Genomic DNA, 24435 nt, shown 5'->3' with positions numbered 1-24435 from the left:
CTATACTGAGTCATTTTTTCTTATTGTTTGAGATATTGTGAGTCTATGATAATTTCATGCAAATATAAATTATTTGATGAGCTCATCAAAGATATATATGTATATATATATATATAGCACGCATGTTTCACATAATCCAGATACAGACACACACACACACACACACACACGTGTATGATGTGCCAGTGATCAAATTACTTCAGACATTAGAAATAAGCAACATTGAATCTTCTTTCAGATAAATGTTACCAAATGCAAATAGGGTTTTATCTCTGTCTGTCTGACCTACACAGTTCCGGAAGTGCCTCCTTCAGAAGTCAGTGGAGGAGGTGGAAGCCGGTCTGAGCTGGTGATAACTTGGGATGTAAGTGTCTCGACAGCACCCTCCCCCTGCGGGGTTTGCTCTTCCCATCATGGCCTCCTGCGTGGTGCTGGTAGTGTTATTGGTGGTGGTAGTAGTACTAGTAGCTCACTCTATGCTAATCATTTTTTCTAGCACTGTTGTTTTTTTGGTTTGTTTTGTTTTTTTTTCAGTTTCACTCTTGCAACATTTTACAGATGAAAACACTAAGGCTTAGAGAATATTAAATAATTTGCTCAGGGTCATTTGGCTGGTAAACATAGGGGTGAGAGTCAAGTCCTGGCTGTTTGCTCTCAGGCTGTCCTCATGGCTTTCCATGCAGCTGTAACCCCGCTGATGATGCACACCCACTGATTCCAGCAGGTGCTTGCTTCCTGGCCACGCTGTCAGCTCTTGCTTTATGTTGTAATTAGAAAAAATTGTAATTAACACATTTACAGTCAGAAAGCATGAGAATTGGCTGTGTTATTTGAAGATGTTGTTGGAAAAATAGAAAGTTAAGAGATCATGATGGAGTGCAGTAGGAATTTTTGACATGATCTAAATACAGCTTTGACCTTAATACATTGTTTTTACTTTCTTTTTTTATAGTTTTACTCCTTTGTACTTAATCATCAGATCAACGGGTAATTTCTTTCCATAAAGCCAACATTAGGGGTTAGATGATTTTTATTTGACTCAAGAGATGAGGTATATTCAACTAAAAGTATATATTATGATACATAACTCAGATAGCGGCTACAGGATGCTCAAAAAATCTGAATAACTTTAGAAAATTCCAGTTAGTTATCTGGATGGCTATGAAAGAGTGGCATATGTCTCTTTAAAAGCAGCTGACTTGCCACTGGCCTTTTTTCTCCTTTTTTAATATAACCTCTTAATACTATGTTGATTGTTATTTGATGGGTTTTGCAAAAGACTAAGGATTAGAGCTCTATTTATTTTTGCCTTGCCCTCATGTGTAAGGGTGATTTAATATGTCTTGCCTTTGTAGCCAGTTCCCGAAGAACTACAGAACGGTGAAGGTTTTGGTTATGTTGTTGCCTTCCGCCCTCTTGGAGTTACCAACTGGATCCAGACAGTGGTCACATCTCCTGATACCCCAAGATATGTCTTTAGGAATGAAAGCATCATGCCATTTTCACTGTATGAAGTTAAAGTGGGTGTTTATAATAACAAAGGTGAAGGACCATTTAGCCCGGTGACAACAGTGTTCTCTGCTGAAGAAGGTATAGAGACCATGTGGATTGTGTATCTATTCCAACCTAATAAGCCACTAATGCTTCCAAAACTGATCTGGAAGTTCTTTTTGACTTCAGATAAATTTCTTATAATGACTGAAGTCACAGATTCACAGTCCAGGTAATAAACATCAACCATGCCGACTTGAAGTACAAGACTGAGTAGCTAGCCAGAGGATGTAACTCTTGGTTACAATCTGTGGATGAGGAATACATTCTGAATTCCAGCTTAGGAAGCAGGGCATAGCACAGGCTTCTTCTTTTGGGCATAAGATGAAGCTATTCTCTTGGAAATGCCCTAATCTCAATTCTTACGGTGTTTCCTATGACCTGAGAATAGAACGTTAGCAGAATGGAGAGGAAGGCCAGAAGTATGACATGAAGAGGTGTGCCATGTACAGCTTAACGATGTGATATACCAGTTCCAGCCAGCATACATTCAGACATACTCCACTGTGGACCCATGCCATCTCTCTGCCTTTCTTTTACACCTGCCCCAACTATGGTATCTCTTTAAAAAATATGATTACTAGGAGAATCATATGAAATTGCCATTTTATAGGACAAAGGCAGCTGAATACTGGCTATCACATGGGGTTCTACTTAATAAGAATGGCAAGAGCTAACATGTGTTGAATGCTTACCATCACCAGATTTTATCTCATTTGGATTTTCTAAGGAGGAATTACATGTGGGTACTATTATTATGGCCCATTTATACATAAGAAAATGGAAGTTTAATGAAAGACATTGCCAAGCTCCATACAGACTTACCAAGCAAGTATTTTAACCCAAAGCCTTGGCTCTTAACCATTCTGAACTCATGAAATGTGATTTCAAGTGTCTTCTCTACCCTAAGACCTTGTAGTAAATTTCAGAAAGTCATCCACACTTGTCATGTCTAAAATAATAAGATGACTCAATTTTTTATTACCCCAGACACTATTCTTATCCTCTTTTTTTCTACGGAGTTCTGAGAGAAAAATAAACTGGTATAAAAACCTTTGCAAAAAAAGAGCCTTCATATTCATAGCCAGACACCATTTCCGGTAGTAGCCAAGGATTTTCATTACAAGGGCACGGGTCTGAGGAAGGATGGCAGTTAACCAGGGAGTTTTTAGACACCACCTACCCTGTGCATCTGGGACTGGGAGGGCTGGAGGTTGGAGGGAGAGACAACCACAGGCTTTTACCCTCTCTCCCCCTGCACCTTCCTCCTCCTATTAACTATTCTTGCCACCACTGATGAGTTAAGTAAAGGTCTTTCTGTTCCAGACATCAGAAAGAGATTTGACTTATCTATGCAAAAGTGAAGGATTTGTTGGAAATATACTAGGACTTACTGAATCAAAGGGAGATTTAAACAGCATACCTCATAAAGATCATTAATAAGAAAAGCTCTGGGACCTCAGAAACTATCTGCCTCTCTAGGGTGCCAGGACTGGCCTCAAGTACTCCTCATCTATCCAAACCAAGTTTCGAATTCTCAGGAGAGAAAATCTAATAGGCCCTTCCTTGGCCCAAGACTCTGCCTCACTATCAGTCAGCACGGCCCAAAAGGGGGATCATTTAACACAGAAATGCTTATTGGAGGGGAAGTCCCTGCTCAGAGCTGTGCCCCTGAGAGAGGAGAATCACTGTCAGTCCCTCAAGCTAAGAGTTGTTTATTACAAAGGGATATTTGTTGTGTAATAAGTTCTGTGCATGTCTGTCTACTCCTTCAAAACAGTAAACTCCTGGAAGTTGCTCCATCTCATTGAAGTGTGCCCCCCTTATGGGCCTTGGATACAGAAGGCACTAACTAAATGCTTATTGAATAAATGAAGTCTGTAGAGCATGACTTTGTTTAGCAATATAAAATTAAACAAACAAACAAACAAATAAATAGGCAGTGTTTATGGGCATTGGAGTGCCCAAGCATGAGATGTGGGATGAAGAGGAGAGAAATAAGGACCTGGTGGAGAGAACAGAGGAAAAGAAGGGAAGAAAAGATACTAAGAAAAAAGTGCAGCAGAGGAAAGAAGAGCTTTCTTTAGCTGTTTAGCAAGGAGAAGCCCATCTACTCCTAAGGCATGGAAATAGATCAAGACATGGTTTATGTTTTCACATGTTTTGATAAACTATTTTTTTAGATTTTCAAATATGTTAAAATGCTTTTTTGAAAATAAGAGCTTCAATAGATTTTTAAATTAACTACCAAAATAATAATTGTATTTCACTTTCTTTTGCCAAACAGAGCCTACAATAGCTCCGTCTCAAGTGTCTGCAAATAGCCTATCTTCCTCAGAAATTGAAGTGTCATGGAATACCATTCCTTGGAAGTTAAGCAATGGACATTTACTTGGCTATGAGGTAATTTCTTTTAAAACTAATTAGACTGTGTATGTATGTTGCCATGGTACCTTGTCTCCTTTCATTTAAAATTCTTTTTAACAATGACATCTAAACTAAAGTCTGACTTTTGTTGAAATTTTACCAGCACAGGTCCCATGTAATTATCAGTGGTTATTGAGTTTAACTTAACAAGCTGAATGAAAATAACTTGGGATAGAAAAGAAAAAACAGTGGAGTGCCTGAGTGGCACAGTCAGGTGGACTTCGGACTCTTGGTTTCAGGTTGGGTCGTGATCTTAGGGTTGTGGGATCAAGCCCCACGTTGGACTCCATGCTTGGCATGGAGTCTGCTTGAGATTCTCTTGATTTTTTTATTTGATTCTCTTGATTTTTATTATTTATTTAATAAGTGTTTAATTAAATAAGTGTTTAATTAAAAAACAAAGAAAAGGGGGCACCTGGGTGGCTCAGATGGTTAAGCATCTGCCTTCGGCTCGGTCATGATCCCGGTCCTGGGATCGAGGCCCACATCAGGCTCCTGGCTCAGTGGGGAGTCTGTTCCCTCTCCCCCTGCCTGTCCCCCTGCTCAGTGCTCTCTCTCTCTCTGTATCTCTGTGTCTCAACTGGATAAATAAAATTTTAAAAAAAGAAAAGAGAAAGCAGTAAAATGGAAGGAAATCATATATCAGATGGACCAAATCTTTTAGATGGATTGACTGAAAAATAAAAGTGAGATTGACCTATAATATTTAAGTTCAAAGGATATTTATGCCAACAGGAAATCATTTTCCTCCAGCTCTTTGTCTCACTTTCTTGGTGGCCTCATTACATTGTGTGATTCTCTTTTAGGCTCTTGAGAAGATACCTGTCTATAACTTAATTCTTGCCTTCAGTCTGTGACCTAATTCTTGCCTTCAGAGAACTCTGTTTGGAGAAATAAGATGAGAGATCTGAAACAGGGTGGCACAGGACCAAATGTAACGAAGATCAGAATAGGTGACATAGGAAATGTTTGAATGGTCGAGACGGATGAGCAATCTTGAAAGTTTTCATAGGCTTAATGGGACTTTAAAGGAAAAGTAAGCAAACAGAGAAAATGGAAAATCCTAGTTTAAGCATGGCATGTTGGAGGAGTAGAAGGAGAGGAGACCTACCTGCTGAAGAAGGTTCCTGTAGGAGGATGACTGCAGGTAGACACAGGAGAGCCAGGTCACAGATGGCCTTGAATATTGAGAACTGTTCTGACTCGGCCCCATGTTTATTAGAGAGCAGTTAGAACTGGAAGCAGTTGAGCTAAGAACTGGCAAGATAAAAAGTAAAAGTCTTTTTTTTTTTTTTAAGATTTATGTATTTATTTCCTAGAGAGAGAGTAGGGGGAGGGGCAAAGGGAGAGGGAGAAAGAGAATCCTCAAGCAGACTCCCCGCTGAGCACAGAGCCCAATGTGGGGCTCCATCTCAGGACCCTGAGATCATGAACTGAGCCAAAATCAAGAGTCAAACACTTAAACAACTAAGCCACCCAGATGCCCCAAAAGTAAAGTCTTAAGAAGACTTCCCTGACAGTGATATTGTAAGAGTCATGGTTCTGATTTCACCCCCACCCTCAGCCATCTTTTTAAGAACCTTCCCTCATGCTTGTAATTCCTGATTCAGTGGTAGGCGCACATCGGCACATTTGCAACACAGGACCATATACCCCTCCACTTGCCTACATAACCTCCAACTATGACACCAGGGTGGCCACCTGATCTATGGATAGTTAAGCTGAGCTAGTCAGATTCTTGTTTGATATGTCGAACTAAACAATATAGAGATTGTAATTACTGAGTGTAATGCAGCGGTATGTTGAATATAGGACTCGGTTCAGGCTTCTCAAGTTAAGGCCATGGGCAAGCGGGACAAAGCTTGTCTGCTTGAGCAGATGTACCCTCATACAACTCCAATGAATGGAGGAGACAAGGACCCTTGGAGCCGTAGAGACAGCAAACAAAATAGAATAGCTCTTTGACAATTATCCAATTCTCAAGTAGACTCGCTAGTATTCTTTTTCATAATGTCACCTTTCCCTCCTTTCCAGTAAACTCCCTTTATAATTGAATTTAGAGAGTTTCTGTTCCTGGTAACCAAACATTGACTTGAATAAATATTAATGATAAAGTAGAGAAAAGATAGGCTAGAGCAGTGGTCCTCCAAGTGGTGCAGTGGACTACCTTCACCACAATTACCTGAAATTTTGCTAAAGATAAACCCCCAGAGCCCTCCCTGGACTCACTGAACTCAAATATCTAGGAGTGGGTCTTCTTAATGTAGATTTTTAGTAGGTATCCATAGGGAAATGTCTTCCCACACTTTCAATACAGGAAACACAGAGCCTGACACAGAGAAACTTGACCAGGGACAGAGCTGTCCAGACTTGAAGTAAAACACCACACAAACACCACAGACTGCCTTGATCAGCACCTGAAAAGAAGCCAAGAACATTTAATTGGAAAGTTCCTTTAATAATATAAGCAGCAAAATGTGGTGGGCAACCCCTATTAGCTCCTCAATGATTAGAGAAATGGCATTGTCGAGAAAGGTAAGTGGGATGGAAGGAGATGTAAAGGGAAGTAGTTCTGAGCTCAGACCTGCCCAGCATCTTGACTGCCAATCACTGGCTGTGCAGGAAAAGTCACATCAACTTTATGAGCCTCGTTTTCCACACCTGCAGAATGGGGCAGTAATTGGCCTAACCTTATTAGGATATGGGGAGTACTGAATGATATTAGACACTTAATGTGCTTCTCACAGTCTCTGGCTCATAATAGTCAACAGTCCCTAATTGCAGGCCATATCTCAAAAGAATTGTTGAAGTATTAATTTATAAAATTCTCCCCAGTAAATATCCTCAAGCAATTCTTCAACTCTAAGCCTCTCTGCCTCAAGAGAGTTTATGATGGTTGTCAAGAGGAGTTGCCTGCAAGAGCCCTTTCTTCCTAGATCTGTTTGCAAAATTCAAGCCCTTAAGGAGCTAGTTCCATGTATCCTGGAGGGTAAGAAGAAAGAAAATGCCACTGAGGAAAAATAGAAGAGAAATTTCAGGTGACCTTGGTGGAAGCAGAGATCCAAGACTTACAAAATCTTGGGGTCCCACACCTTTCTACCTGGCAGTATCCATGTTGGTGGTAAGACCACAGGAGGGGACAGATCTATTTCCCATGTTCAGCAATGATCAGTGATTTCCCATTCTCCAAGCATGATCCGGAACTAAAAGGATCAAATCAATGTAATATTAAGTTTTCTTGGCAAGATTTTGGGAATGGGCGCCCCAGCAGTGACTGAGGTTGAATTTCCCATTAGCTGAGCAGGATATGAAACTCAGTGGTAAATCAAATTAACTTAAAGAAAATAAACACATTTTGCATGCCTCAGACAGTAGACTGAGATGCACATCCCCATTAATAACGTTGTCCTTTACAAACCACAAGACAGGATCGTAATTTGAGAGCTGGTTATAGTTTGTGAAATAGTTAAGAGAAAGAAACAAGAGAATATACATAAATGGGCTTTGTGGGTTTCAAAGCACCACAGCAAAGTTAGCAGTTGCTGGCAATTTTTTGGCAGCATGAGGGCAGATAGATGTTAATTTTGCAATATATAAATGTAAGCTGATAAAATATTCTATAAGAAAGCTGAGTTATACCTCTTTTGTCCATGTCAGGAAAGCGATTGAATGAAAGAGAAAACCAAAGAATCCAAAGAGAGCCAAGATAGTATCTTATTAAGTCCACACCATCTTAGACTTAAACAGACTTGCATTCAACTCCACTAGGATAGAGGATAAGTTCCACCAGGGACTGGGAAGTCTGCTTGTTTATTCCGTGATGTATGCCAAGTGCCAGGAGTCCTATCTAGCGCACAGGAGGCATGCAAAAAACTATGTGTTGATTGAATAAATGCAATTTTGACTCCACTATCTTACTGCTGTGTGGCCTTGAGCAAGTTATTAAAGCTCTCCAAAGCTCAGTTAAAATAAAGATGATAATAGTAAATAATACACTGCATCATTGGAGAATAAAATGAGATAAAGCAGCTTCTGTCAAAACAGCCCGAAGAGACTTGGGCTCTTCTCTGTTTTGAGTATCGGTCACTGGGATAAGATTTCTTTGGAAGGAAAAATTTGAAAAGCAGTGAAGAAATATAGAAACACTTAGCACAATCTAAGTGAATGACTCAGTGACTATTGTTTCTGTTGGTGCTGGTGTGTTGCCATTGGGGTAGGAGGCAAAAAGATGAGAGAGGCCAAGAGAAAATGGGACTTACCTTGACATTAATTGTGGGTTAGAGTGCATCGCGTCTTGCCTGTCTGTATAAAGAGCAGCAAACCTAACATCCAAATGTAGCATGAATACAGTGTTGAAAGGAAACAGCTAGTGAAAATTTCTTTCCCAAGTGCTTGTTAAATAGGAAGAGAAAGAAAACAAGCTAAGAGAAAGATGTGCTAATTTGGAGAATCTTAAGAAATATTTTATATAATTACATGAAGATAAAAATACATATTTTCTTAGGTTCAATAATGATTGAAACACTAACATGGAAAAAAATGACTTAGCAGAGTGTTTAATTACCAGTCGTGTAGCTAACTTTCTGGGTTGCAGTTTCCCCAATATGGCTTTAAAATTGTTAATAGCTCCTGCTTTTCTTTCATCTCAGTAAGGGTTGATCGTGTGCCACGTGGCATGCTGAGCACACATCATCATTAGCATCTAGACTAATTTTCTTTCTGATTTGACCAAGTAGTAGTTGAGGAGCTCATTTCCCTGGGCTCCAGTTTATTTCATCTGCTAAGCCATAACACTCAGGCTCAGATCTTTTCTTGTGCCCTTTGGATAGGAACAAGAGATACAGACATGATAAAGAAGATGCAAAGCGTTTAAGTTCATGGGTAGCAGGTGCCAGAAGAACAAAAGCTCCAAGCTATAGCATGGTATCTACCATCAATTTCTTAAAGCCAGTATGTGTCTTGAAAAAATAAAACTGGGGAGAATGACCTTGATAAGGGATTGAAACAAAAGTCTACAATTGTAAAATAATATAGATTAGCACATTTGGGGGAAACTTAGTAGACTTTTTTAAATGCGTGAGAAGGAAGCATAACCAGAAATAATGCCTATTAACTTCACTGATACCTTAGTCCAGACTCCTGTTCTAAACAGCTCTACCGAATGTGCTTGGTTTCTAACATTTTAATTACAACAGGAAAAGATGTCATATATTTAAGTAATTTTTTGAGAGTGTGAAAATTCTACTGAAAAAAAAAAAAAGAAATATACATTAAGTCTAATTCCATACTATCAGGCAAAGAATTAACTTCATTCTGGAATGAGTCAAATGTAACTTAGGAAAATTGGGTAGAAACAATTGAGATACATTTAAACAAATAGGAAACAGGCAAAAATGAATTCGAGTGAATGAAATGCAGACTTTTGGCTCAGAGGAAGGATTGTTTATGCTAGAGAGAGTAGTTAAACAACTGTGTGGCCGAGGGTTGCTCAAAGGGAGCTGTGTGTGGTTGCGTTGTGTTGTGTGTGTATGTTCTTTGTTAGGCAAAGGTAGTCCCTAGCAAACTGTGTCCCAGCACTGAGGGATCCAGGGGAATAAATACTGTAGCCTCTCCTCCCACACTCCCATCTCCTGTCTTCTATTGGCCAAATCCAGTGAGAAGCCAGAGGGCCAGGGTCAGGTAGCATACGGGTCAGCCCTCCAATGACTGAGAGCCAAGTAAAGAAGAATAGAAGATAAATCCAGACTTGCCTTCCAAGACACTATTGAATGCATTTTTGCCTGCCTTGTATTTATCTAGATATGTTTGAAGCTAAGTTGAAATATTTGTCTCTCTGAAAATCTTTAAGTATAAACAAAATTATTTTAGTCTACTAAAATAGTATTTCTGACTTAATACCTGTACTTTAATGGCTAAAAAAAGAAAAAGTGCCATTTTTCAATACATTACTCTTAGAAATTGCATTCTGTGTTAAGTTTTAATTAAGTGAAATCTCATGTGCAGTGATATTAAGGACTCCTCATAGCAGGGACATTAGTTTTCGGAATAACCAAATTACTTGCAGAAACAGAGATAGCATTTTAAATCCTGACATTCCTCGAGTTTGTTTCTGTTTACTTATCCAGATGACAATATATTGGCTTGTGATATGGTTTTATGTTCCTGAAGAAAAATAATTATATTATCAAGAAATTGGGAGTTCCAATGTTTCATAGATGCACAGAATATTAGGACTTGAGTACTTAGCTTGGTGAATAAAAGGAAAAAAAATCTTCCTCTCTGCTGTATCCACCCAACACTTCTTACACCAAATATGTGGGGTTTTTTTCTCTACACTGACCAATTCTCCTACACCCGTTGGGTCCTAAAATTGAGTTCAGTTCTGACATCATAAACCTAGAGTTAGTTTCAGATACCACAAATTAAGGGCTTAGTCCACAGGACTGCCAGTCCCCTACCCCCCCACCTACCCCCCCCACACACACACACACTTCAGACGCCAGGCCTCCTGTACTTCTGATAGGCTGTAAATCAGGGGTTCCCGCAACCTCCTCCTTGGGTTTGAGATCTTGCTAGTACAGCTCACAGAACTCAGGAAATTGCTTTACTTAACTATTATACATTTATTATGAGGGATACAACTCAGTAACAGCCAAATGGAAGAGCTGTGTAAGACATGGTCTGTAGAAAGAGGCTCACATGGGCGCTGTGAATTGTGCAAGACTGTTGAATCACAGATCTGTACTTCTGAAACAAATAATGCAAGATATGTTAAGAAAAAAGAAAAAGAAGAAGATAGCAGGAGGGGAAGAATGAAGGGGAGTAAGTCGGAGGGGCAGATGAACCATGAGAGACGATGGACTCTGAAAAACAAACTGAGGGTTCTAGAGGGGAGGGGTGTGGGGGGATGGGTTAGCCTGGTGATGGGTTTTTAAGGAGGGCACATTCTGCGTGGAGCACTGGGTGTTATGCGCAAACAATGAATCATGGAACACTACATCAAGAACTAATGATGTAATGTATGGTGATTAACATAACAATAAAAAAAATTTAAAAATTTCCAAAAACAGGACAAACTTAAATTGTGTGACACGATAGTATCAAACAAAAAGAAAACAAAATAAAAAGAACACAGCATCACTTTAGTGATATCCTTGCCAAAGATATATAAACTAAATATACCCTCGAAGCAACATCAAGCCAACCAACGATGTGACATTCTACAAAGTATCCTCTACACTTCAATCATTGATAAAAGGCAAGTGATATAAGTCAAGGTAAGACTGAGAAATTGTCCCAGTTTGAAGAAAACTAAAGGAACACAGAAACTAAGTAAAAATGTGATGATGAACTGGATCTTTGTTGATGAGGCCTAAGGATTATTTGGCGACAGTGTATCAGTGTCAATCTCCTGATTTTGTTTGTATTGGGGTGATGTGGGAGAATGCCCTGGATTATAGGATACCTGCACTGAAACTTCCAGAGTGATGAAGTCACATAGCAACTTATGCTCAAACTGTTACCCAAAATAGTCTTCCTGTATTGTATTTACATTTCTGAAAGTTTAAGACTTTTTTTCAAATTTAAGAAAATAATTAAAAAAAAAAGAAAGAGGCTCACATGGAGCTTTCATGCCCTATCCAGGATCTGTACCCTCCCAACAGCTTAGTGTGTTCACCAATCCAGAACCTTCAGTTAGGGCTTTTTATGGAGGCCTCACTATAAAGGCGTGACTGATTAAATCAATGATCATTAGTTAACCTAACTAACCCAACCTCTAGTCCCTGGTCAGGAGGTGGGGCTGAAAGTTCCCACACTCTATTTATTATAAGGTTGGTTCCCTTGGCAACCAGCCCCCATTTTAAAGCTATCCAAGAGCCTGAAGCCACCAGATAGCTCATTAGCATTCAAAAGGAGATTCCAAGGGTTTGGGGATCTGTGAATCTCTGTGGTGGAAAGGAAGGAGGCATTTTAGACTGCATTTGTTAAGTCATTTAAGAACTCGCCAATACTGAGTGCTTAGTATGTGCAGGCTTTGCTGTGGATGGTAGAGCTACATGGTGAGGATCAAGACAGACACTGCCTCAGGTGTGTCACCAGGGCTTGGCATCTGCCCCTTCTGCTGTCTGCCATGCCAAGAAGCACAGCTGTCTCACTTCACAGGTACACACTCCATACCCGCAAACCAAGGCACAGTGACACACCGCTATTCCAGAGGATGGGCTATAACTCTCAGGTATATGGTGATGGAAAAATGTTGAGAGCCACAGTTATTCTTACCACTGGCTCCTTTGCAGGGGATTTACCTGCACCGCCCACCCCAGCTCAGAATTTACTACTTAAAAATGTGTGTATTCAGTTCTGGAAAATTCCCAGACATGTTCTCTTTTATTGTTGCCTTTTCCTTCATCTCTCCTGGAACTCTGGTTGGAACTTCTCATTTGATCTTTGGTATCTCTTAATTGTTTTCATAACTTTTATTTTTGTCTCCATGTTGTGGATTTATTAATTCTCTTTTCAGTCATGTAGTCTTCAACTTAATTCTGTCACTGACTTTATTTGTTAATACTGTATTTTTCTGATATTTTTCAAATCCATCCAGTTTTCTTTTGTTTGTTTAATCTTCTATTCTTGGCAACATAGATTCAGTCCCTTCTTTGGTGAATTTGGACATTTTAAATATACTTATTTCAAGATCCACTTCAGATCAGTATCTTGTAGCTAGGCTCCCACTACCGAGTCTGCGAACTTTCTTTCTTATTAGGGAGGTTCTTTATGTATTTTGTAATATTTTTCTCTGCTCATCTTTAGTAGATACAACTTTCACAGTCTGTCATTGTTATATTAACTCTTTTCCACCAAATGTTATACAAATATATATATATATATATATATATATATATATATATATATATATATATTCTCTATCCTTTTTTTGAGGTGTAGTTAGCACACTTTGCACAATTATATTTGCAGAGGTTTTCCTTCAGTCTAGATGCTGTTCCTTTCTTCTTCTTGCATTGTGGTTGTGTCTATAAAATCCAAATTAGCATGGACTTATGGTCTGTCTTCTCAGGTACAGGACTTTTACCATTTAAAGCCAAACACAACTGAGGGGAAAATATGGTCTTTGTCTTTATTTCATTCTTGACCTTTCCGTCCTTTATTTTTCTGCTTTTACTTTTTTTTTAATTTTCCCTCCTTAAAAAAAATACTATTTACCTTTTACCCTTATTAAATATTTTTGAGCAAAATTTTATAGGTCATAATTTCTACTCATAGAAATTCTACTCATAGAAATTGGGAATATTAATGCAGTGCCTTGTTTTTTTAGGTTTGAGTTGTATGCATATTTATTCAGTTTTTTAAGTAAAGTTTTGTAAGGAGATTACATAATCAATTCCAATGAATATCCCATTCCAGTTTGGCACAGATTTTCACTATGGTCTAAATATTTCTAATACGTGTCAGCAACTAAGATATAAAAATAAATCTCTGGTTCTGGTACATGGAGTACTTTAGAAGAATACTGCTATCAAGAACCTTAAGTACTTTTTATAAATAAATCTATAAGAGATATTCCTAATGCCTATTAAAAATTATTTTCATTTCTTAAGTCAGTCACCTGAGGAACACTTTCTTAGGCAACTTAAATTGAGGCAGTTTGACATATCAGAAGAAGAATGGCCCATAAGCAGAGACCAGTGTGTATGACAGGATGGCCCTGATTGAGATACTTAATTCCTAGGTGCCTCTGCTGTCCCATCTGTTAAGTAAGGGTTTCAGTAGCTCATAATTAGTTGATTTCTTTCCCCAATCTATGCTACAGACAGCAAGTTTCAGACTGTCTGTAACATGTTATTCAAATTATTGATTATGTGTCATTCTTAATTAATAAGTGGATAACGCTTTCAAAGGCAGGGAATGTTCTTACCATTTTGGAGTCTTCTAAACTTAACACTACCTAGTGTTTACAGTTGTTGAATTTGTAATGTGTACCAGTTTTTAGTATCCATTAACAATTTACTTGTCTATGGCTTTATAAAAGACAATTTTATATGTTATCTTTAATTAATGAATAAAATCTATGTGGTTTTCTTTTATAATGGGTTCCCTAAGATATGTGGATTTTTTTTTTTTTTGCTAAAATGTCACCAAGTTTCAGTGTTAATTCAGTGCTTTAAAGGTGTTGAAACTACATATTCAAGTTAGTCCTGATCATTCGGGTCCATATCCTTCTTTTGAGGTTTATATAAAAATTAATAACTCTTTTCCAAGAGAAATGCACATACACATATACATGGACACAGCATTTTCTATGAATTTGAGGGGTCCTATATGTAAATATAAATATGAATGCAAATATAAATAAAAACACAAACATGTACAAACATACATATACACATATACACACATACATACACATATATAGGGAAAATACTGTTCTAGTACAATATTAGTGTGCTCATTTAGGATCATTGAAAAATCTGAGATTTATACTTTGCTACTAATTTTTTTAACTAAAGAATTTTATAGTTACTCATTTTTTTTTCAAAAAACAAGTTCTAGTGGATTTTTCTCGGGGGACTGAAACTGGTTACCCTAAAGCAGCTCATAAACAAGTTTCATTTGGACCACACAATGTCTTTAAGAAAATTGAGCCAACTCTAAATGTGGGCCATTTCACATTAAAATAAAGGTTTCTCCTCTTCTTAAAAAAAATTAAAATAAACAAAAGGGGCACCTGGGTGGCTCAGTCGGTCAAGTGTCCAACTCGATTTCAGCTTTGGTCATGAACTCAGGGTCAGGGGATCGAGCTGTACCTTGGTGGGGGGGGGGAGTCCATACTCAGCAGGGAGTCTGCTTGCAATTCTCTCTCTCTCTCTCAAATAAATGAATAAATTTTAAAAAAACAAAAGACCTGTAAACACGGGATCCACCTTCCCTTAGTAGAGCCAAGTAGTGGCTCCCTTACTAAGATGGAACTTGGCTATCTATTTTGCCATAGTCCCCATAAGTGTCTATTGCCTTCACGACTCTGATGGCTAAGGACACCTGCCATTTTCATGTGCTCGAACAGCTGTTGACTTACACAGATTATAGAAATGGTCTTCGGTTTTCATATTTTGCTAGCAGTAGAAGATAAATGAAAGTCAGAAAGGGCACATGTTGCAAGAAATACAGGAGAGAGCATGTGTATTTCTTTATGAAAGCAAAAAATATGTACTCAGTCTGCATTACATATTTATGCTAAGTGCCTGGCCTCTGCTTTACATGATTAAATGGTGATATTGGGTCTCAGCATGAGGAATGCTTGTACTTTTCCTGAACCATTTGGTGGTCTTATTGCTGTTGCTGTTCACATTAGTTTTGCTTTTACTTTGTGGATAATCCAAACGTTCTAGCAAAGCATAGCAGAACTTTACAGCATAAATTGGAGATGGGAAACACGTATTTTTATTGGATTTTTCCTACCCTTCTTTCTTTTTTTATTAAATATTCTCATTAACCTATTTTTATACTTTATACTCCCTATGCATTTATCTTTATATAACATCTCAGATCATTTTGCACAATTCAGTATAATGACGTACAAATAAAACATGTTAACATAACTTAAATTTAACTGTGTTAACTGCTTTCCTTTTCTCTTCAGCAGTCCTGCATGCACAGGTGGGCTTGTTGACACCTGGCCATCACTGGAGGACAATCCAGTGGCCAGCTGGCTCTTTGATAGTCTTTTCTCTAACAGTTCCCTTTCTTCCCAGAGGGAACCTCCACCATCCAGTGGAGGTGAAGCAGACCTGCCAGTATTCTGGAGTTGAGCTTGGGCCTGCCAGCATTCTGGAGTTGAGCTTGGGCCTGAGAAGGGGGAGCAACTTGCTCTATGAAATTTGCAGATTTCACCCTCATTTTCCTTTTATAAACTATAGTCTAGTAGTATTTAGCACTTACTCTCTTTGACTTTATCTTGCTTCTTTATCTGGTTTATTTTCTGTCTCTTCCTGGAGTCCCTTTTCTCCTGTGGCACAGAATCTAATAGAATACCTAGCACATAGTAGGTCCTTAATGAACATTTATTGTGTCTTAATGAATATTATAGTACTCATCTTAATGAAAATCACTTAATGCAAGGGGTGGTACTGTTTGTGTCAACCTTTTGCATCTTTTATGTTTTTCTGTTGACCAGGTACGTTACTGGAATAATGGAGAAGAAGAATCATCAAGCAAAGTGAAAGTGGCGGGAAATGAGACTTCAGCCAGACTCCGGGGCTTGAAGAGTAATCTGGCATATTACACAGCTGTCCGGGCTTACAACAGCGCTGGTGCTGGGCCCTTTAGCACCACAGTGAATGCAACTACAAAGAAAACTCGTACGTAGATTCAATTTTTTGAAAGGCAAGGAAGTAGTTTCTGGTAGCCTTCTTTATCATTTAGAATGGACAGCCCAACTCAGTAAGCCCACTGAATGTTACAAATCCAATCCCAAACCTTTGTAAACTCCGAGTCACACATATCTTTGTCTTCGTGATATCCCCAAATTTTTAGATAGAAACCCCATGTGAAAATCAATGTGTACCTTTTGAAAAACTTTAGTGTGGGGTGTTGAGTCAAGTCTATCCATTTTTCTTTTAAAATGTGATAAATGAAAGTTTATTTTCATGTTTTTTTAATTCCCCAAAGCTTGAGGATTTCTGGTACATGTGAATAAGTTAAATTTCACACCAGAGAGTCAAGAGTCATTTTCTTCTTTTTTTTCTTTCCTGCCTTATTTAAAAGATGCCAATGTGCATTAAAAGATTACCATCAGAAGATGTTGGTCCCCATGAATATACTAATATATTTAAAAATCTGACCAGAGATGTCAGTTGCCTTGAAAGCTGAGTCTTTGTTAGCTATGTATTCACAGGGAAATTCACAACAGCAGTTATGAGATGTACATAACTTGGCTTTGAGTTACATTACAGGAAAATCAGTGATTTGCAGTTCCATAGTCTCCTGCATATATTTCAATTAAACTGATAGCACAGCTATATTTTTAATCATTGTATTGTGTTAGTAACTTCTTGCAATGTAACCATTTGAATTGTCCTTGTCATTATCATCATTATAGCTAATAGCAATTGAGAACATTCTATGTCCCAAGTGCTTTACATGCATTCCCATAATTAAACTTCCTAACTACCACAGGAGGTAGCTATCAATATTTTTAACATTGTACAGGTAAGGAAAATGGCCATGAAGGATGAAGTACTTTTAACACAATAATGCATTACTTTTATTTACAGAAAATTATTTTTCTTCTTGTTTGCAAAGTTTATTAACTCAGTAAAAAATTTGCTCAACTGGCTTCATAATGATTTCTATAATGCATTTCTATATCCGTATATAATTCCCAAATTTTTATAAGAAATTTATCTAACATTTGTTAGATAAAATTGCTAAGAATACCAATAATATAAAATCGAATATCATTGGCTAGCTTTGTGGATAAGTTAAAACATACATAAAACATAATTCTACTACTTTAGATTTTAGTTAGCCAGTGTTAATTTGATCAGTGAAGTTCACGTTCATCTTTGTATTATCTGTATAAAAGAGAACTTGATTACCAATTTACTAGTATAATGAAATTGCAGAGCAAAGGTTTAGCAACAAACCATTATAAATCTTCAGTAGCATACATTTACAAGTAACCAACTCATGTAATAATTCAGTATTGTCCTTCATCAGATATTAGGGGAAGCCTGACCCAACCTCTTACTCCTAATACATGGTGGGGGTTAGACTAAGGAGTATGTGGGCTTGGAAATACTTAAACTGAAAATATTCTGTGTTTAGAACTTCTCGCTAAATATGTTTGGTATTCTCAATAACAATTCTGAATTAGTAAGATTTAAATATACATCACTATATATGCAAAGCACACATCAATCAAAAATTCTATTGCGAGAATATATGCAAACAAGTTTATCTGGCTCTTTCCTCTGACTTAATAATTGATGTGATTACTTGCTAGAAAATTATGTTTGTAAAAGACCGTGTGACATCATCATGGAATCAGTGAAGAACTTAGCAAATTGGTAAGACAAGAGGAAAGGACAAATAATAGGAATATTATGATAATGTACAATGAATGAAATAAAATTTTAAAAAGAAATTTTTATGATTTAGGTGTAGCATATAAACACCCAATCCAAAGTAGAAATTTGCAACAGTAATGATGGCGATTGTGATTTTAATGGCTGACACTAACTGAGCAATTTGCAGTTACTCTTCTAAGTATATTTTTCATGTACTGATTCTCAGTTCTCACAACACCATGACTTGGAAGCTGCTGGTAGCCTCACTGTAGAGATGAGGATGCTGAGGCATATGGAGGTTATTTAACTTCCCTGAGATCACAGACTAAGTAGCAGGATAGGCATCCAAATCTCACATAGTCTTAATTGTGCTGTCCTCTCTTTCAACCATATAATAAGAATATCCATGTCTCATTCAACACCCAACATTTATGGGATTTTTGCTCCATGCTTAGGACGTGGGTAAGGTGATCAAAGATAGACAGGACACCTTTGCTCACAGAGCTGTCGTCTGATGGGAATTCCAACAATTGAATAAAATCCCTCTGAAAGTGATACATTCCTATTTCTGCAATTCATTTGGAGTCTGCATGTTGATCTGTAGGTGTTATTAGGGAAAAATTTCCTGTGTTGGGTGGGAAATTCATACAGATCATAGAAATCCTTAATTATTCTAAGATTAGAATAAAAAGCATGTGTTAAATTTTCAATTTTATGTTAATAATTTTTCCTTAAAGATACCAAAATGCAAGTAAAACAGAATCCTTTAAAGCTGTTATTATTACTGTTACTGGCAAATCTTAATAGTCATCCTAACCTTTGACATGGATTTAGCTTCAAATCCTATTTAAGAATTTTGGCAAGGTTTTTGTGCTTATCTCTATAAAGAGAATTATCATCATGCTTCAGACATAAAGAATTAAAATAACACCTTTATTATTTGCTTGCTATCTGTTTTCCCCTCTGGATTGTAAACTTTATGGGGAAAGAATCCTTCTGTGTCTTGTTCATCCGGCCCTAGTGCCGAGCAAGGTGCTACAAACCACTTGTTAAATACTGAGTGGGTAGCTAAATGGATGAATGAAATCTAAAGCAGGCCAGCCTGGAGGACTATTATTAATCAAATATACTTCCTCTGGACTGAACATTGTGAATTCAAAACACTTACTATATATAGTCTTCTACCATCTTGCTTCAAATGTGCAAGTTTCATGGACTCGTTGTAATCAGGGAATTTAGTATGCAGGCCTTTATATCAATACAGATCTTGGGTGATTATTTTTGATTAATGTAAAATACAAGGATTCTCAAGTTAAATACTGTAGCTTCCATTAAACACTTAATTTTTGATATCCAAATACTTGTGTTTTTTGGAAGCATTTCTGAGTTAAACTCTAATTAGCCTCTTTAAGTAATCTAAAATGGATCTCTGTTACTTGCAACCCAAGGAGAGCTAACTCTTAAGAACAGCTTGTATCTAAAGGCACTGATGAGGAAAAATTGCAGATGACATGTAAATGATGAAATTTGTTGGCTTCTAAAAGGAAACATATTGAGAATTTTATGTTCAGAGATTGCAAGAAAGAATTTGTAGGGCAAATATTCTGCTTTGTATAACTAAAAAGTCAAGTGGTGATTCTGGCTTTCAGTATGGGTGGATTTAGCACTCAACCAACATCCTCAAGATTCATCTAATTAGACCTCAAACTGAATATTTCTAAAACTAAGTTCTTGACTACTCCATCTACCCCATTTAAAACCTGTCCCTTCTACAACTCCCCATCTCAGTAAATTAAATCCCAATATTTCAGTTGCTCAGGCCAAAAATCTTGGAATCACCCTCAACTCTTCTCTTTCTCTCATGCCCAACAACTGATTCAGAATCTGACTTCTGCAAGAATCTACCACATCTTACTGCTATCACTGCTGTCATCCTGATGCAAGCTGGAACATCCCTCACATGGATCGGAGCAGTGACCCCTTCCTGTTCACCCTCTTTCCACCCTTATCTCCAATAGGCCACAGTGATGCTCAGGATGTCCCATTTCATCTCATTTCAGATAAATACTAAATCCTTATAATGCTCAACAAGGCTTTATATCCATCCTCCAAATCCTCCTCTGACTTATTTCCTGCTATTTTCCTCTTCGCTCATTCCACTGTCACTTCAGGGCCTCTGCATTTGCTGTTCCTTCTAGTCAGAAAGCTCCTCCAGGCATCCAGTGGCTTTCTTTCTAATTTCTTTGAGATCTTTGCTCAAATATCAGTTCAGTGCCACCCGCCCGCCATGTTTAAAAGTGCATCCCTCATCTCCTGACACTCTATCTCCTTCTCTGCTTTGTTCTTGGGTAGAGCACTGACGGCTACCACACATTTTATAATTTGTCCTCATTTATTTGATTGTTGTCTCTCCAGCCTGCTTTGACTGGAAGACAAAGTCCTTTAGGGCAGAGATTTTACCCACTTTGATCATAACTCTGTCCTCAGAGCTCTGTCTCCAGTATTGAAGTAATCATAATTGGTGCCCAATAACAGATGTTGAACAAACATCTCTTGGCTCTGTTCCAAGGTGGCATCATTCTTACCATGTTCCCTTTTCAGGGTAGAAGTATTGCTATTTGCACCTTAAGGCTTGTTTCTGTCAACTAAACACCCTGGGAAAAGTGGACCACTCCTTTCTGATAACTCCAGAGCTATGGCTCTTCTTGGCTCATCCCAGAGCCAGTTGTTATGACCAGTTGATAGAAAACCTTCCCTGGACTGGCCTGAATCACATGTCCAGACCTTACCCCGGAGCAAGGGGATATAATTTCTTTTTTCTTCGTGATAATTATACATGTATGTCCACTTGAGAAAACAGAATAATATTAAATAGTACAATGTTTTGCACTTTAGTTTTTGCTTTTGCAAGTGGAATGTTTATCCATGTAAGTTGAGCTAAAATCAGTTGCCTAAATTTAAGGAAACCAATCAAGTGTGTCCTAAGGAATTGTAAAGGTAATGTGAGTAAAATAAACATTAAAGGAATAGGAGTCAGAATATTTCAGAAGTTTTTGATAAAATGAATATTCCTCCTTCAAATACGTAATTTGGAAGTTCTGGAGTTTTTGTGTGTATAATTTAATTATATAATTATCTACTCTTAAGTTATGACTTGGGAAATGTATCAATGCAAAGTTTCCCAAAATTTATAGGTGACCTGTCTTCTCAATTCTTGCCATTCCTTTGGGCCTCCTCTAATATGTACCTAACAGTTTGTCTTAAAAATTACCTTCCAGGAGCACCTGGGTGGCTCAGTCGGTTAAGCGTCTGCCTTTGGCTCAGGTCACGATCCCAGGGTCCTGGGATCGAGCCCCACATCAGGCTCCCTGCTCGGCCAGGAGCCTGCTTCTCCCACTCTCTCTGCCTGCTGCTCTGCCTACTTGTGCTCTCTCTCTGTCAAATAAATAAATAAAATCTTTTTTAAAATTAGCTTATAATTTTTGCTTTCATCAACTTAAAACTAAAATGGAAACTAACCAAGTATGGAAACTGGTATCATTGCCATAAATAGATGCTAACAAAATAATAAATAGTAACAAAATCAGTAATAATAAATACAATGAACAAATAAGCCACTCTCCATTTTTTAACCCTAGCAACATGCTCTTGCCTGTTCAGACCTCTAAACCTGCTTCCGTTTGTTTACGATGTTAGTATCAAAGAGATATTAAAAACCTGGTATCCCCAAATCCAGCTTTCTCTTCAAGCTAACAGGAAAAATAAAGGGAATATCTCTCTAGGTGACTTGTTATTTGTCAGCTCGTCTATGTATCACATCCCAGATATGTATGTGAACTATTCATATCTGTGTATGATATACCACCAATCACAGAGACTGCTATAGAACACTGTTCGCTCATGCATGTTCCTCAGATTTAGGAGTGTTTTTTTTGTTGTTTGTTTTCGGTTTGTTTGTTTGTTTTGTTTGTGGACTTCAACAAAATGATTTCTGATATTTTAAGTTCTGAAACAAGATAATAATGTAATATTGAACTTGAACAGAATTCAGTCAGGAGTTTCAGCTAATATAAAATCAAATCATTCCCCTGGCTAAACGTGTAAATCTTACGAACTTTACTTTGTAGGAGCTTTGGCACTTTTTTGGAAATCTTCCATTTGCCTACAAATTCTCTAGAAAGTTTTAAATGTTTTGCTTAGAGTTTACAAATTGTATTATTTTTATTATCCAAAGGAGAAAAGATTTTGGCCAAGGAAATTTCTAGTCATTTAAAACAAAGAAAGATCTTCCTCCCTGACATTCCAGGTTGGACCCCAAGAAAAGTCTTTTCTGAGTTTCAGATGAGTTAAGAAGATGTTTTTGTTGTCTAGTTGCACATTGAGTCAGTTTCCTATTATAAGTCATTTGTTCATTTGTAATAACTCTAATGATTCTGAAACAAATATGTCTCATTATTTGGGAGAAAGTTATCTTTTGGTGACCTGATTCCTACACAGTGTCACATGTTTCAGCAGTTTAATCACAAATGCTGATATTCAACTCAACTGAACTCCAACTACAAAGTACAGTTTCTGGCTACTGGTGAGAACAACCACTTACCACTAAATCACCTCATTATCATCAAGGAGTCAAGAAAAAAATTAAGAAATCTGTTGAGTCTTGAATAAGTAATCACAACAAGCATATGTTCTTAAAATTCCATATTTTGAAAGTAAATGCCAGTTTCACCATCACCACTATGGAAATATCACTATGGAAAATTCTAGACAGTAATATTCTTAATTCTAACAGCCTCTACTTTTTATTATATAAAAGAAAACATTGTCATTGTTGAAAATTTGCAAAAAAAGAAAATTGTAGAGAAGAAATCATCCATAATCCTATCTCAGAAATACCATTATTAATGTTGGGCTTTCTTTTCAGACTTGAGTTCTATAGAATGTTTGTCTTATACAGTGGAAGTATGCTGTGTATTTAGTTACCTATATAGCATAGCAATTTCCATTGTCACTCGTAGTTTTTCATAAACATGTTAGTGTATGAATAATATTCCACTGTAATAATATACCACAATTTAACCATTTTCCTGTTGATAGACATGACTTATAGTCCTAGCTTCATCCAGTCAACAACCTTTTATTTATCACTTGCTTGTAGGCAAGAGGCTGAGGACTAAGTAAAATCTATAAACATTGAGGAGTGTATATTAATCAAACACATGGAGGATATCATGACGGGTGCTTAAAAAACAATAATAATAAAAGCCTTCAACATAATACTATTTTTGTTACAACATTTGAAATTATTTAAGTAATTTTGCAGCCTGCCAATTAGTGTTGCGCTGTATAGTGATATGCTACCTTTCTACTAAAATTAAATTAGTTTTTGTCATTTTTTTCTACATTAGGATACTATCCACAGTAGAAATTGAGCTGGAAAAAATCTGTACGATGTGAAAGTTGAGATATAATTTACCAAAAATTTACAAATATAGACTGTATCAAGTTCTAATAAAGTGTGGAACTCAATCAGCCTATGCTGGGTTGGGCTTCCACCTAGGATAGAATCTGGAAAGTGAAATTCCACATAGGATAGAATCTGGAAAGTGAAACAGATAAGCTGTATTAACGTATAGTATTCCATGTCTCCCTGCCTTTACAAAAATGTACGGTGTTGCATCAAAGCTATTTAGAATACTGGCTAATAGCTGTTCCAGTCAGATTAGGCTAATCCAGGCCACACTATCCAACCTCCAAACCTTAGTGGCTTAAAACTGCAAGTGTTTCTTTCTCACTCATCCTACATGTCCACCACAAGTAAGATTCAGAGCTGATCCATGCCACGTTCACTCCAGGGCCCAGACTGAAGGAGCAGCCACTCACTGGGCTGTGCTGATCTCACGGCAGAGGGAAAAGAGAAGGCCTGAGCAGATTCTTCTCTGGCTTTGGAAGCTGCCACTGGGGAGTGACCCACTGCGCTTTTGCTTACATCCCATTGGTTGAAAGGAGTCATGTGACAAAGCCTAATGTCTGTGAGATGCCAGCAAGAAGCAGAAGTATGTCTTCTACAGGCATGGGAACCACATGTCCCATGGCCAAGCTGAATGTCAGTAAGAGAGAAGTATAATCTTCCCACAAGGAGTAAAGGGCAGAGGACTTGCAAAGATCTTAAACAACAATACAGTCTACCTCAAAATACTTTAAACAATAACACAATCGACCCTACCAGCCAATACTAAGGATCATCAACGAGTCGTTTCCAGAGGATCTAAGAATATAGCTCAGGTAACTGAGAGAACTCTAGAGATCCCTGAACTACACTTTCATCTGCTCCCAATGTCTGTACCCTTCCTCCTTCCCATCCTTCCCTCAG

The 24435-nt window shown here is 37.6% G+C and overlaps 1 protein-coding gene across 4 annotated transcripts in view; it reads left to right on the top strand.

Annotated features, from left to right (window-relative positions):
- CNTN3 (contactin 3) overlaps positions 1 to 24435 on the top strand; it is a 333748-nt gene that overhangs the window by 301065 nt on the left and 8248 nt on the right. For all 4 annotated transcript variants that reach the window (XM_027585016.1, XM_027585017.2, XM_027585018.2 and 1 more), the window contains 4 exons: positions 294 to 364; positions 1356 to 1590; positions 3839 to 3954; positions 16169 to 16352. In XM_027585016.1, coding sequence (XP_027440817.1) covers positions 294 to 364; positions 1356 to 1590; positions 3839 to 3954; positions 16169 to 16352 — 606 coding nt within the window. The remainder of the gene's footprint in view (positions 1 to 293; positions 365 to 1355; positions 1591 to 3838; positions 3955 to 16168; positions 16353 to 24435) is intronic.

This window comes from Zalophus californianus, chromosome 1 (genome assembly GCF_009762305.2).
Source record: "Zalophus californianus isolate mZalCal1 chromosome 1, mZalCal1.pri.v2, whole genome shotgun sequence".
NCBI lineage: Eukaryota > Metazoa > Chordata > Mammalia > Carnivora > Otariidae > Zalophus > Zalophus californianus.
Note: the sequence above shows the minus strand (reverse complement) of the source record. Positions and strands in the feature narration are given on the sequence as shown.